Consider the following 15,513-nt stretch of genomic DNA (forward strand, 5'->3'; position numbering starts at 1 on the left):
ACTCGATCCCGGGTCTCCAGGATCACACCCTGGGCTGAAGGCGGCGCTATACCGCTGAGCCACCCAGCTGCGCCATAAATGAAGTCTTTAAAACAAAATTTTTAAATTAAATTTTCTTTTTTTAAAAATATTTATTTATTTATTTATGATAGACAGAGAGAGAGAGAGAGAAGAGAGAGAGAGAGAGAGAGAGAGGCAGAGACACAGGCAGAGGGAGAAGCAGGCTCCATGCCGGGAGACCGATGTGGGACTCGATCCCGGGACTCCAGGATCGCGCCCTGGGCCAAAGGCGGGCGCTAAACCGCTGAGTCACCCGGGGATCCCCTTAAATTCAATTTTCAAAAGAAGGGTTTTTTTGAGTACCTTTCCAAAAAAACCTCCCAAAATCTGACTGTGAAAACATTTCCAGGTGTGGCCAGCTTTGATCTGGTCCTTTCCTACCCACCCCAGCCTTTTGCCCCGGATCTCCCAGGCTGAGCCGCTACAGTGACTGAACCTGAGTCTGCGCCCCGCCCCCAGAGCTGGCTCAACCCTGGGTCTTACAGATGTGGACACTGAGGCCCAGAGAGAAGCGATCTTACCTAGATGCTGCCAGAGCTGGATCCACACCCAGGCTGCCCCCCGATTTGTGCCCTTAAGCACTATGCTGACCACTCCCCCACTTCACCCCCCATCCTGGGGGGAACCCTGCGTTGGGACCCATTGACTCTGCCAGGCTGCCAAGTGGCCCCAAAGGGGCTCTAGGCCCCCACCAGGCTTCCCTCAACCTTTGCCCTCCTGGAAACTCCACCCACCACACCCCAAAGAGCAAGTCCCCAGTGATGGCCCAGGAAGCAAATGGCCACACACGTACCCACCAGCATGGCCATGTGGAAGGACAATGTTTAAATCATTTATTTGGAAGTTGATGCACACACACTCTACCATAAAAAGGTGGAAGCTGCAACAAATCCAAGTGCCTGAGGCAGTGCATGGACGTGTAAACAAAGACAAAATGAAAATGCCACTCTGAGCGATTCAGGAGCAAGTCAGAGTGGCTGGGGGCCCAGGCCCAAGATGACATTCACAGCGTAGGGTAAGTGCAAATGAATGGAATGTGGGGCTAAAGGGGAGGAGGGCCACCCCGGGCCTTCCCACCCAGAAGGCTGCTCCTTCCTGGGCACCAAGGTCAGAGAATGTGGAGGACACAGGGTCCTCCAGTCTGGGGAGTAGGTGGGAGCATGCAGGCAGGGGGGTGGGCTCAGATCTGGTGGGCCAGGCCCACACCACCCTTCTCTGCTGCTTCTCTCTCTCTCCTGGGACCCCTTAGCCATTCAGGGGAGAAGGGCCCTGGTCTGAGGAGCCAGTCGTCTGAAGTACGGAGACCAAGGAGGACTCAGTTTCTCTGGGAGGCTTCTTGGCCTAAAAGGAGCCAAACCTCAAAATAAAGTGTTAAGGCAATAAATAAAACATCCCACCTCCAGTGAAAACACTGTGAAAGAAGTGAGTCTGCAGGGCTGACGGCACCCTCCAGATGTGGGGACAATGTGGGGACGACTGTAGGACCAGCTGCTACACAGCTAGAGCATTTGTGCGTCGAGCCAAAGGCAAAGAGCCCGGCAAAGGTTCTTGTCCTAATGAGGGCAGGGGATTCAGTCCAACCCTGTGGGTCCTCTGACCTCCCCGATGTGGTCCCTGGGTCCGCCACCAACGACAGCACAAGGCGACCAGCCTGAGATGAGCCCTGGTCAGAGCCTCCAGCTCAGCCCTAGCACCACCCAGGGGGTTCCAGGCTCACAGAGGGAGGTGGGTGGGGTGGGAGGACCAGCCCCTCCTCCTCCATCTTTGGTGGCAAAGGGGAAAGAGAAATGACAGCCTCTGGCAGGACGAGGGGATGTCAGAGGAATTCTGGTTTCATGCTTGGGTCTGCCAAGGGCCCAGACCCTGCCCAGATGTGAGCACACGGAAAGCAGACCCGCCTCTATTCCACCCTTGGATAGTCCAGGCCTGCCACCCCACCGAGGTGCTCCCCAGGTGCTCTGTGACCCCACCCTCCCTCACTGGAGCTGCAAGCTCTCTAGGGCGGTGGTAGCCAGGGACCATCTAGCCTGGGTTTTCCTTCTAGCTCAGGCCACCTGTGGCCTTTACCACAGAGCCCGGCCTCCCCCAGCTTCTCTGTCTCGTCTCCCGTCCCTGCCCCTGTTGTCAGCAGCCCTGGGGTGTTGGGGTCCCACATTCAGGGCTTCCCGGCTCTGCCTGTCCACCTCTCCTCACAATACCATCTCCTCTCCCACCACCTTCCTCTCCCTCTGGCCCCACAGGTCACTGGTCTGACCGCTGCTTCCCCTCGGGATAGCAGAGGACAGTCAGGCGGGCTCCCAGGGCCTCCAACCCTCTCCAAGGCAGTCTGTGGGGATTCCGAAATGGTGAGGAGGGACAAGGTCAGGGGCAACCATGCTTGGCCACAAAGGCCCAGGCTCTGCCGCTGCCGATGGCCACGGATCCCCGAGCCCTTCCAAGCCAACCCAAAGGAGGGGAGGAGGCAGCCTTCTTACGGCCATTATCCATGTGGACGAGGCCCAGGCAGCACCCCTCCCTGAGCCTGCGCCCACCGCTACTGCAGCTCCTCCAGAGGCCCGTTCTCTCGGGGCAGCACCCCGTTCAGGCCCATGCTGTTGGCCGCTGGCACCCCCAAGTAGCCAAGCAGGATTTCGCTGCGGCGCCGGGACAGCTGCAGGATGTCGTCCGCCAGTGCCGGCACGGAGGTGTAGCGCACGTTGTCCAGGTCAAACATGTCCCTCAGGTACTGCACGATCTGGTGCTGGGGGCAGGGCTGGCATCAGGCCCCAGCTTTGGCCCTCCGCCCCAGCCCCCTGCACTGACGCCCTCCAGACCACCCAAAGCCCCTCCCCAGCTACCGGAGCCCTGACCTGTGCACAGGCTCCCGCCCTGCCCTCCCCAGTGCTTCCTCCGGACCCCTGTGGTCCAGGCTCCCTCCAGGCACCCCTGTGCACCCCCTCTTGGGGAACAGCCCAGGCAGGCCGCGCACTCAGTTTACCTTGAAGAAAGCACAGACTTCAGAGAGCTGGGGCTTGGGTCCAAGGAAGCCAAAGGCTAGGACAGGGCTAACGTGCTCCGATACGGAGTAGAAATGGGAGATGAAGCCATCGGGCACCTGCAAAGGTGGCAAGGCTGAGGGCAGGGTCGGGGGGAGGGGCAAGTGCCGGGCCCTGGGGGCCTAGCAAGAGAGTGAGGCTTTGCAGGGAGGCCTGGCTCAGTCGCCTGCTTATTGGGTGACCCCAGGGAAGCGACGGGGGCTTTCACCTCTGCAGAATGAGGGTAAACTCGAGGCTGCTGTGAGGACTGCATGGGGAGGGGGCAGGGGTGGGCTCAGCATAGGAAGTGCCCAGAGTACTTGGCAGTGGCAGCAGGTATCAGCCGGGCAGCAGAGCCTGGCTGGCAGAAGGGAGCAATGGATCACAGCCCAGATAGAGCGGCCAGTTGCCGTCTGGGAGCGCAGATAACAGCAGCCTGTGGGTGGGAGGGAGGCTGCGCTGCCTGCTGGGGGGGGGGGGGGGGCTGCTCCCACCCAGATGCCTCTACCAAGCCAGCCACCACCCCTTTGCACAGGCCCCCTCCTCCCTCAAGGATGCCCTTTCCCCTCTGCATCCTTCGACATCTCCCGATGGCCTATGCTGTGCTGGGAGGAGTTGGAGCGGACCTACATGTGCCTTTAAGGTCCTCCTGCTCTGGGGGAGACGGAATGGCAGGACAGGGGGCCGGAGCTGCGGCTCATGGTGCTGGGGGCTCTGCGAGACCTCCCCGTGTCAGCCTCATTCCTCTGCCCACCCCACCTCTCCCCACCCTGCCCCCAGCCCAGGGGCCAGTGCATGCCGACTGGTCAGCTGAGGGGCGCAGCACGCTCCGGGGCCCCGAGGGGGTCACTCACCATCAGCAGTCTCCTCTTGGCTTTCAAGACTGACCAGCAAGCAGTGGCCAGGGCCTAAACCAAAGACAGGAACCCACCCAGGTTTCAGAGTGACGGGCCAGGCCTGCAGCCTCTACCTGTTCCCCAGCTCACACCACCCCAAGCAGGAAGATGCGGCTTGGTGCCTAAGTTTTGCTCTTCCTTCCCTTCAATTCAGAACCGGCCACACCTACATGTGAACCTTGATTCTAACCCCTACTGCTGCAGGGCATTAGCCGCTGAACTAATCTCTGGGCCTCAGCTTCCTTCTCTGTAAGATGGCCGTGACCTGGCACCCTCACCTCATTCAGAGATTGTGGGGGTCCACAGTCACTGCCTGCAAACTGCCTGAAGACCAGCCCGGGGTCACGCCTGCCTCATGGGGTCTTGCACTCAACTTCTGCTATTCCTTTCTTTTTCCTATGTTTTAGCTTAGTAAGATGCATTAAATCTGAGTAGAGTTAACAGGAACCATGATGCAAAAGGAAAATGCAGGTTCTGAATGGGCCCAGGGAACAACGGGGTCCCCTGGGGAGGTTACTCCAGGGCAGGTGCCGGATCCAGGGGCTGCACAGCTCGCAGGGGAGGGGTGGCTGTTGCCTGACAGGTGGGGGGCCCAGGCTTGGTGCCCAAAGCTGGGGATGGAGGAAAGCAGAGTCTGAGCCAATGCCGTGGGGCAAAGTGTGTGTGTGTGTGTTAGATCCGGAAGGCAGCCACCTACCGTCTCCTTGAAGCTGTCTGACAGCCAGCGGTTCCTCAGGACAGCGAGCACTGAGGACGGGGGGTTCTCCAAGTCCTCGAAAGCGTCCATGAGTATGAAGTCCAGCACAATATCAAAGAAGCTCATGCACACCACCTGTGAGAAGGCAGGGATGCTCTGAAGGCTGCAGGCCCACTGTCCAGATGGGAAGACCAAGTCCAAAGAGGCACAGGTGTGTGGGGGCCTGGGTGGGAACACACAGGTGAGTGGGCACATCTTTGGGCTGCAGTGGGGTACAGCTGGGGCCATCTCCCCCATGGCCCGGGCCCACAGCAGGGCAGGAACCAAGGGCTGGCAGCCACGATGGGCCCATCTTAGGCCTCAGAATCAAGGCAAAGCTTGGCACAGGTACCCCTCCCTCCTCGAGGACCTCTAGTACAAGGGACCCCATGGCACTGGAGCTCAGCACAAACCAACTCACCCCACGGCCCTCCAATTCCAGCCGAGTGGTGGCCCAGGTCTCAGGCCGCAGGGCATAGCCCATCATCTCCTCGTAACTCTCCAGGAAGCCTTTGGGGCTCTGTGGGGAGAAACACAGCCTGTTCTGGTCATGAGAGAGGCTCAAAGATTTACTTGAACTAGATCCACAGGAACAGGCCCGTGGATGGACAAGCCAAGGCAGGGCTGAGGTCTATTCCTTAGCAGCAGCCACAGAGAAAACCAGGCAAGAAGTGTCCCCTGCCCACCACAATATGCCCCTCAGAGACTAGGGCACGTCTGGGAGAGATCCAACAACAGCACACCCCGCAATGTCTCAGACCAACTCACAACCGAGCACCAAACATGTCCCAGGAGATGCACACACACTACAGCATCTGCTTACTTTGCAAAGAGGAATGAGGACAGGAGGTTGAGTCAAGCAGCCAAAGATTCAAATCTCCATGACCCTGGGTGTCACTGCTGAAATGGGAGAAGCTACAGCCCACACTCCTAGGCCTATTCTGGGGAAGTCAGTGAGCTCATGAGCCAACACAGTCAGTGAGCCCACACAATTGGCCCGGTGCCTGGACTTAAATGATGAATAGTGCATAAGACCTGCCACTGCTATCGGGGCACAGGACAGATCCTGCACTCTCTGGGGCCATGAGGTTGAGCTGGACTTGGGACACGGTGTGCACACACTGATGTGCACTGATGGAAATGGGAAGCTGGGATGTGCCAGGGTCTGTTCTAATAGGGATCAACTCCTCTAACTCACATGGTTCTAAGAGGGATAATCTAGTAGGACACCCACCTTATAGATGGGAATACTGAGGCTTTGAGAGATCAGTGGTACCCAAGAGCCAGGCAGGGTGGAGCTGACACAGAATAATAGTACGGGCATGTTTATAACACTTATAAAGAACCACAAGTGGAGGAGCCACCAGAAAGATGTTCACCAAAATGTGAACATGGTGGAGTGAGGGACAAGTTTTCTTTTTGCTTTCATGTGTTTGTTGGGCTTTTTTAAAATGAGCATGAGGAGATCCCTGGGTGGCTCAGTGGTTTAGCGCCTGCCTTCGGCCGAGGGCGTGATCCTGGAGTCCAGGGATCGAGTCCCACATTGGGCTCCCTGCATGGAGCCTGCTTCTCCCTCTGCCTGTGTCTCTGCCACTCTCTCTCTCTCTCTCTCTCTCTCTGTGTCTCTCATGAATAAATAAATAAAATCTTTAAAATAAAATAAAATGAGCATGAGTATTTTATAATCTTTAAAAAAAAAAAAACGACTTTCATTAACTTTCAAAGAGAATTTACAAAAAAAAAAAAAAAAAAAAACAAAGAGAATTTACTAGGGGCACCTGGTTGGCTCCATCGGTTAAATGTCTACCTTTGGCTTGGGTCATGATCCCAGGGCCCCAGGGTCAAGCACTGTGTTGGGCTCCCTGCTGAGCAGGGAGCCTGCTTCTCCCTCTCCTTCTGCTGTCCACTCTGCTTGTATTCTCTCTCTCTTAAATAAATAAAATCTTTTTTTTTTTTAAACTTTTTATTTATGATAGTCACAGAGAGAGAGAGAGAGAGAGAGGCAGAGACACAGGCAGAGGGAGGAGCAGGCTCCATGCACCGGGAGCCCGATGTGGGATTCGATCCCGGGTCTCCAGGATCGCGCCCTGGGCCAAAGACAGGCGCTAAACCGCTGTGCCACCTAGGGATCCCTCTCTTAAATAAATAAAATCTTTAAAAAATATTTTTAATTTAAAAAATAAAGAGAATTTGCTAAGATGGCCGTAGACCACACCTTAACCTCCCCAAGTCTCAGTTTCTTCACATGTAAAGGAGGACAATGAAGATAAGGGCTGGCAGCCAAGCATGTGTGACACCATCACACGAGGCCCCTGGGACATGCCCACTCACACAAGAGGAGATGAGGATTGGAGAGGGCACATGCTGGCTCATGGACACGCAGTCACAAAGTGGACTGATTTCACAAGTCCAGAGACTAGATGCTGCCCACAGAGCAAGCACCCTCCCAGGGGGCGTGTCCCTGCTCCACCTGCCTGCAACGATCAGACAGGGAATCGGTTCCCACCCCAGTTCCAGGGCTGAGTGCTGGTTCTGCTCTCCAGGGCTGCTAACCAGCCATTCGAAAAAATACATCCCACACTGGGGTGGAGGCAGAGCGAGGGAGGCCACACCTCTAGGCCCCTCAGCGGCCACAGAGAACAGGCCAATCTGCTAAGCTCCTGGCACCTACGTTAGCCTCACCTCCCCTTCCTTTACCTGTTAATTCCTTCGCTGTCTTGGGAGGCCACAGAGAACAGGCCAAGGGCACAGCTGCGGTCAGGCCAACCTGGGTTCAAATGCCAACTCTATCCTTCCCGAGCGAGCCCCTGGCCTTCCCCAGGCTTGGTTTCCTTATCCACTGAGTGCAGACTATGGTCAGGACCAAATGAGCTACTGGCAACGTGAATAAAGCGCCAGGTTCATTGCTAGGTAAACGGCTGCTGAAGAGTAATTATTAACACTTATGGAGCACCTGCCCTGTTCCAGGCCCCAGGCGGGGCACACGCTTGCTATGCTGGGAGCACTGTGGTCCTGGCCCTCGTGGAGCTTGCCAAGTAGTGATAGTGAAAAAGAGCAATCAGTAAACAGGATGCTGGGTGATGGGGCCATGCCAGCAGGGTGAGTCCAATGGCTCTTGGCGAAGCCCTCTTGGGGAGAGAGATGGCTCGAGCGGGAACTTAGAAGAGCGGGAACTTAGAAGACAGGGAACCAAGGAAAAGGGGAAGGAAGGGGGACTGGGGAGCTTCTAGACACTAGTAAAAGCCCCACTTCCTAACCCCGGTACCGGGTACACAGGGGTTCACCTATTCATTCATTAAATCCTGTATCTGTAGGATTTAATACTCTTGTGTATTTTGTAATAAAGTAGTTAACAACAACAGCGCTGAGCCAACAGTGCTCCAGGTGTGGAGGGACCAGCATATGCAAAGACCGAGATCAGGAAGAAAGTCTGGTACAGGCATACACTAAAGCCTGAGCCCTTGGGGCACCAGGGAGGCTCAGTCAGTTAAGCATCTGACTTCGGCTCAGACTCTGGGGATGGAGCCCCGGGTTGGGGTCCCTGCTCAATGGAGTCTGCTTCTCCCTCTGCCCCTTCCCTCACTTGTACTCTCATTCTCAGATCAATAAAATCTTAAAATAAAAAAACAAAAACAAAACAAAACAAAAAACAAAACCCAAAAACCCTGAGCCCTTTAGTCTGGACAGGACAAAGGGCTCATGGCAGCCAGCCATGGAACAAAGTTTGATGTTTACCTCAAGGGCAGTGGGAGCAAGGGGACATTTCAGGCAACTGGGTGATGAGGCTCAAGGTGCATTTTATTTTATTTATTTTATTTATTTTTAGAAGTTTATTTATTTAAGTCACCTTTACCTCCAACGTGGCGCTCGAACTCAGGACCCTGAGATCAAGAGTCGCATGCTCCTCCAACTGAGCCAGCCAGGTGCCCCCAGAGGTATGTTTTATTTATTTTATTATTAATATTTTTAAAGATTTTATTTATTTATTTGACATATTTATTTATTTGACAGAGAGAGAGCACAAGCAGGGGGAGCTGCAGGCAGAGGGAGAGGGAGAAGCAGGCTCCCAGCGGAGTAGGAAGCCTGATGTGGGGCTCTATCCCAGGACCCCAGTATCATGACCCAAGCTGAAGGCAGACGCTTCACCGACAGAGCCACCCAGGTGCCCCCAGAGGTGAATTTAGAACCACTAGTTGGACATGTGAGGTGAAAGAACTGAGGGGAGAAGCATTTTCAAGGGCTCTGCTCAAACACGTGGCCAACACACATGAAAATTCATTCAACCTTATTAATAATCAAAGAAATATATGAAGGAATAGATAAAATAGGTTAAAAGGGTTACTAACATCCAATTACTGAGACCTTATATTTAGTGTAACATAAAGATCCGCATGATTACAGGGACAATGGCTGTTAAGCCATCTCCAAAAGCAAACTGGCAAGACCTGAATGTGCCCAAGACGTGGTACTGCCACAGCTGAGCTTTGCCTCACAGAAAACCAGAGGCACCCAAAGAGGTCTGTAATGGACTGATTCTAATAGCAGTGTGACAATCAGATACAATCCAAATGTCCATCCGCCGGAGGACAAAATGAACCACAGTCAGCTTACCCGAGGGAATCCTACACAATCGGTCAAAGTGACTGCTTCTGCCACTGTAGTCAGATGGACAAAATGTACTCTTACACACAACAAGAGAGAGCTGCAGAACAGTCTGTAGGGAACTTTAGAAATTAAATAACCATGTTTAAGGGTTAATCCATGAAACCAGACAGGAGCTACAGAGCTGCATGTGGCAGTGGCTCCCTCTGGTTCAGGGAAACCTACGGTTTGTATTTAGAAGTCACTAAATTTTATAAAACCAGGTTATGGTTATGGTATCACCAGAAATAAAAAAGCAATACAGATTCATATTTTTCAGAACTGGCACGGGAAAAGTCCCCTAAGCCTTTCCCAGCCCCTCCAGAGCTTTCAGGATGAAGTCAAAGCTCGTCAGCTTGATTTCAGATTAGGCTTTTTTTTTTTTTTTTTTTTAGATTTATTTATTTATTTGAGAGAGACAAAGAGAGAGAGCAAGGGAGAGCTTGAGTGCAGGGGGCCGGTGAGGGACAGAGGGAGAGGAAGAGAGAAGTCCAAGCAGATTCTGCATAGAGTATGGAGCCCAACACAGGACTTGATCCCACGACCCTGAGACCATGACCCTTGCAAGCCGAAATCAAGAGTCAGATGCTTAACCGATTGAGCCACTCAGGCACACCACACTTTTTTTTCTTTTTTTAAAACAGAACCAAATAAAAGTTACAAAAATGTAAAAAGGCACGGTGAGAAGAAAACCTAAAAAAAAGCTACCTTCTCAGCCTTGGTCATCAGGCCTGTCACCATCTGCCGGCCAACCTCCCCAAAGAAAAGCTGGTTGTTCTTGTCTTCCAGAAGACCCTAAGGAACGAGGAAGGGAGGGGAGTGAGCTGCTGGGCTGGCAGCCCTCCAAAGCTGGCAGAGAGGTGAGCCTAACGGGATAGGCAGGTGACCCATCTGCGTGGAGGAGCCAGGTGTGTGTGGGAGCAGGACTGGTAGGCCTGTCTGGCTGCACCCCAGCCCCAGCACCATCCTCTCCAGGTTACCCAACACCCACCTCGAAGGCTTGCCGCACACAATGCAGCTTGGCCAGAAAGTCCTGGTCACTGTAGCAGCCCAGCAGCTCAGTCCTGGGGGGAAGCAGAGTCAGTGACTCCCCCTGGGCCCTGCCCAGCGATGCCCTCTGGGGTCAGAGTATAGCCCTGAATGGTCCTGCCTCAGCTAGGCAGTATGACCTCGGGCAAGTGCCTGCCCTCCTCTAGGCCTCGGTCCCCACCCCCAAACCAAAGAGGCTGACTGGATGCTCTCCGAGGACGTGTTGTCCTCGGTGGCCGTGGGTGCACCTGGCAGGTCTAACTTCAAAAAAGTAGAAATCATTGTCATTTTATGAACTAATTATATTAATTTGCAGTTGCTGGTTGCAGTCCTGCCTGTCTGGGAATTCAAGGCTGTCCTAGATCCCCCATGGCTGGGGTAGGAGCCACTGGATAGCCAGAGCTATCCAGCTGAGTCCTCACCAAGCACTGCTGACCTCCCTGGCCCCCAAGGGGGACAGGGCACACCCTGCCTACCCCCTGCTCCCCACTCCCTTCCCCACACACTCACCTGAGGGTCCGGCAGGGCACTTTCCCCTCCTTCACCAGCTGGAGGGCCTCCTCATAAGCAGCGGCCGGCCTGGAGAGTAGGATGGGGTCATCTCCGACCTGCAGGGACTCAAAGAGCTGGGGGAGGGTGCATAGGAAGAGGAAAGTCGGCCGAGTCACCCCCTGTGTCAGCAAAAGCCGAAGGGGGTCAGGGTGCCTGCCCAGGGGACATCCTTGAGGCCAGCCTCTCAGAGGGGATGCCAGAGGGAAAACATCTTCTCATGTCAGGGCCTGAAACTCGTGGCCATTGCAGGAGACACATGCCAAGCAATGGGCAGTCAGTCTAAGAAGGGAGGGCTCTGCGTGGGCTGGAGCCCTGGGGATGGAGACCCTGCCCCTCCCACACGGGGCCTAGGACACCTGGTTTCTCAGGCCAACCCATCCAGGGCAAGTGCATGGAGTCCCCCGGGGAGCAGCACTTACTGACTGCCAAATTCTGCTCCTATCGGAGAAATGCTTTTACTTTCCCATGACCCAGTGCTTCTGGTGAGAGTCCCCCAGGGGTTAGGGCTCCACTCTACCCCGCCCTGCCTCCCTGCTCATTGACCTCGCCCTGTGTTACCTCGGTGGCAGAAAAGAAGGAACCCTCGGAGGTCAGGCTGTCCTCATCGTCTACCCGTAGATGTAGGGAGCCCTCGGTCAGGGGCAGCATGAGGGTCCTCTCTGGGAAGAGCAGGAAGAGAAGGGCTGGGACTCCAAAGTCACCAGGCTTTCTGGAAGGCACACGTGCAAAGCGTCCAATGCCCAATTCTGGGCCGGCTGCCGCTGCCAATCACACAGCTCCTACGTCCTGAAGACTTACACATGAAGGTTTGGGGTCATCGCCTCAAAAGAATGGCTTCTTTCAAATGCCATGGATCCTTACAGGTGGGCACAGTAAGGTATGGAATGGGGCTGCTGAGCAGGCCTGCCCATGGCCACACAGCTACACCCCGAGGCCTGACAGCCCCTGAGCTCTGCACACACATCCTCTCCTGTACCATATGGCCCCAGGCGAGTGGGCTCTCCTCTCTGACAAACCGACACTTAGCCACTAATGACAAAGAGCACAAGGGAATGCATCGGCCACTGACTTGGCATTTCTAACCCTAAGCCCTCAAGGACTGCAGAGGTCTGGACCTTCGGGGCACTTAAGAAAGCTCTGCCAAACAAATAAGCAAAGGCCATGGCCTAAAAGGCCCCACCAGCCTTCTCTGCCACCTGGGGAGACCAGAGCAGGTAGGTTTCTCTTCAGGCAAAGCCATTCAGGGACAGGCCGTGGAAGGGTGTGTCAGGCCTGGGTCACCACTGACAGAGCTGGGGAGCTGGACACAGGAGTTTGATGCTCCTCCTCAGGGCTGAAAGCACCCAGGGAAGGGTCCTGGGGTCCACTCACTGCACAGGGCCTGGCACATGGTGGGTACCAGGAAAACACTGGCTAAATATCTCCATATCTCTCGCTGATGTCAAGTACCTTTACCTCAGCAGTGTGGGCAACAGCAAGACCCGTTTTCAACTAATCTCCATATGAGCCATCCCTGCTGCCTGCCTGGTGCCCATAGCAAAGGGTTTGGACCAAAGGCTTGGAAGATGTGGACACACAGACCTGAAGGCCTACTCCCAACAGGATGGCCAAGGCACACTGGCCAGGGACCCCTCCACCAGGCCTTGCCAGCCCCTGTTCCTGCCTACCACCTATAAAAGAACACCTCTGGGGAGCCTGGCTGGTGCAGTTAGTAGAGCCTATGACTCTTGATTTCAGGCTTGTGAGTTTGAGCCCTGTGTCAGGTGGAGAGAGGACTTAAAAACAAAATATTAAAAAACGGAAACAAAACCAAAAAACACCTCTGTCCCTCAAGGCCTGTTTCCCCATCGATGTACAAGGCACTAATTAAATGAGGTCCAAAGGCCCTGAGGATTCTGAGGGAGCCACACCCCAGTTCTCTTACCACCTCCCACCTTCACCCTACTCCCACCCCATCCCACCCCATCCTGCAACCAGGCCAGCTCACCGAGGTCCAGCAACACGCTGTCGGCCGGGAAGGTGGACCCAAACTCCTCCTGCAGGTGGTAGGCCCGGTGTAGCAGGGATTCCAGCTTCTCTGCAAACTCCCTCCGCTGGGACTCTGGCTGCAATTAAAACATGAACATCAACTTGGAGCCTCCACACTCCCCAGGCCAATGGTGCCCCCTCATCAGTGATTGGGGGAGAAAGGGGAGCAGGCTCTGAAGCCCAGCAGCAAGAGCATATGTCTAGACCTGAGCTGCCCAGAACAGAAGCCACCAACCACATAGAGCGAATGAGCAGCTGAAATGTGGCCTGTCCCAACAGAGATAGGCTGTTAAGTATAAATACATGCAGGAATTCAAATACTAAGTACCAAGAAACCACAAACAAACAAACAAAAACACTCTAAAATATTTCATGGGTGTCTGGGTGGCACAGTCAGTTAAGTTTCTGATTCTTGGTTTTGGCTTAGATCATGATCTCAGGGTCATTGGATCGAGCCCTGCAACAGACTCCTTGTTTAGAAGGAAGGGAGGTCTGCTTCAGTTTCTCCCTCCCTCTGTCCCCCCCACTGCAAGCACACACACTCTCTCTCAAATAAATAAAATAAGTGTGATTTAGGGTGGCTCAATTGGTTAAGCGTCTGCCTTTGGCTCAGATCATAATCTCAGGGTCCTGGGATCGAGCCCTGCATCAGGGGTGGGGGAGCCTTGCTCAGCCAGGAGCCTGCTTCTCTCTCTCCTCCCTGCTCATGCTCTCTGTCACTATCTCTGTCTCTCTCTCAAATAAGTAAAATCTTAAATAAATAAACAAAATATCTCGATGTTCCATGTTGATAACATGTTGATATGATAATATTCTCCAAAAACAAGATTACATAAAATGTATTATTAAGGGACTCCTAGGTAGCTCAGTTAGTTAAGCATCCAACTCTTGATCTGAGCTCAGGTCTTGATCTTTGGGTCGAGAGTTCAAGGCCCACATTGGGCTCCACACTGGACGTGGAGACTACTTAAATAAGTTAAGTAAGTAAGTAAGTAAATAAATAAATTGCACTATTAAAATTGACTTTACTGGTTTCTTTCTTTTAATTTATTTATTTGAGAGAGAGCACAGACAAGGGGAGCAGCAGAGGGAGAAGCAGACTCCCCGCCAAGCAGAGAGCCCAATGTGGGGCTCAAACCCAGGACCCCAGGATCATGACCCAAGCGGAAGGCAGATGCTCAACCAACTGAGCCACCCAGGCACCCCAATTTTACCAGTTTCTTTTTTACTTTTTAGTGTGGTCTCTATAAAATTTTAAATGAGCTATATGACTTCCTACTGAACAATGCTGACTTGGGCTCTGACCCAGGCACCACCAGTTCCAAACGGTATTACCTCAAGTAAATTACTTTCTCATTCTAATTCCTTATCTATCAGTTGAGATAAGAGTACCTACTTCCTAGGAATATAGGGAAAACATGAAGGAGGGAAGTTATGCAAAGCCCTTCACACAAGGCTGGCCTGTGGTGATGACCAGGAAGAGTTGAGTATCATATTAATCACTATGATATAATATGTAACATGTATAACATATGAAGTATAATACATGTAATATATAACATGTAACATACGTATATAACATAACGTGCATAATAATATCATTGTAATAAAAGGGCAGTCAGGATCCCAGAAAGAGCTGGGTTCAAATTTCACTGTGTTTTTTTGTTTTTTAAGATTTTATCCATTTATTCATGAGAGACACACAGAGAGGCAGAGACATAGGCAAAGGAAGAAGCAGGCGACCCCAATGCAGGACTCAATCCCAGGACCCCGGATCACGACCTGAGCTAAAGGTAGACAGTCAATCACTGAGCCATCCAGGCATCTCTCAAATTCCATGTTACTATGAACCATGTGTACTGGGGAAGGTATTGCACCAAAAACTCAACAGCCTATGGTTCAGTAACCTCCTCCTGCCCTTGGCCTCCAGGCTGGTATGTGGAAAGAAGAAGGTGCTGTACCTTTGATCCCAGGAGCTGGGGCCTGATCCCTGGCTGAGGGGCCAGGCACAGGTAGGCCTACCTCTGCTCTCCATCAAGGCTACCAGATCCTGTACCTGTATGTAACCAGACCCCAGGGAGGAGCCAAGGGCCAAACCGAGCTGAGGCCACTGGGGACAGAGCTAGAAGAGCTCAGAGGAGGACGGCAATGATGGAAACGGTTCTTTCACTGAGTGCTTGCCCTGGACCAGTACCTAGCTGTTCAGCCTCACAGAATCCTTGAAAGCAGATATGGCTGTGACCTGGATTCACAAAGAAAACTCAGGATGTTAAGTGGCTGAGCTCATGCAGCTATAGCCCCAGCAGGGCCCATGGAACCCCAGGACCCACTGTCTGCTTTCATCAACTCTCTGATAGGACCAGACCCCGCATGGCGTGGCTGGCAGAGCCCTTAGCTTTGGCAGGTGTCCTCAGTCTTCCTCAGTGAAGCAGACTCGGGTTAGGGACTGGTTTCTTTGATGTCATGCCCAAAGTGCAAATGACAAAAGAAAAAGACATACTGAAGTCACTGAAATTAAAATTTTTTCAGGGCTCCTGGCTGGCTCAGTTGGAGGAGT

At 53.3% G+C, this 15,513-nt stretch overlaps 1 protein-coding gene across 2 annotated transcripts in view; it reads right to left on the reverse strand.

Annotated features, from left to right (window-relative positions):
- Positions 1-870: 870 nt before the first annotated feature.
- Positions 871-15,513, reverse strand: part of MIGA2 (mitoguardin 2) — a 28,988-nt gene continuing 14,345 nt past the window's right edge. For both annotated transcript variants that reach the window (XM_025475420.3, XM_035721061.2), the window contains 10 exons: positions 12,916-13,033; positions 11,487-11,587; positions 10,887-11,002; positions 10,339-10,411; positions 10,056-10,142; positions 5,128-5,226; positions 4,668-4,802; positions 3,929-3,982; positions 3,038-3,154; positions 871-2,800 (listed from right to left, as the gene is read on the reverse strand). In XM_025475420.3, coding sequence (XP_025331205.2) covers positions 2,594-2,800; positions 3,038-3,154; positions 3,929-3,982; positions 4,668-4,802; positions 5,128-5,226; positions 10,056-10,142; positions 10,339-10,411; positions 10,887-11,002; positions 11,487-11,587; positions 12,916-13,033 — 1,107 coding nt within the window. In that variant the 3' untranslated portion in view covers positions 871-2,593. The remainder of the gene's footprint in view (positions 2,801-3,037; positions 3,155-3,928; positions 3,983-4,667; positions 4,803-5,127; positions 5,227-10,055; positions 10,143-10,338; positions 10,412-10,886; positions 11,003-11,486; positions 11,588-12,915; positions 13,034-15,513) is intronic.

Source organism: Canis lupus, chromosome 9 (genome assembly GCF_003254725.2).
Source record: "Canis lupus dingo isolate Sandy chromosome 9, ASM325472v2, whole genome shotgun sequence".
Lineage (NCBI taxonomy): Eukaryota > Metazoa > Chordata > Mammalia > Carnivora > Canidae > Canis > Canis lupus.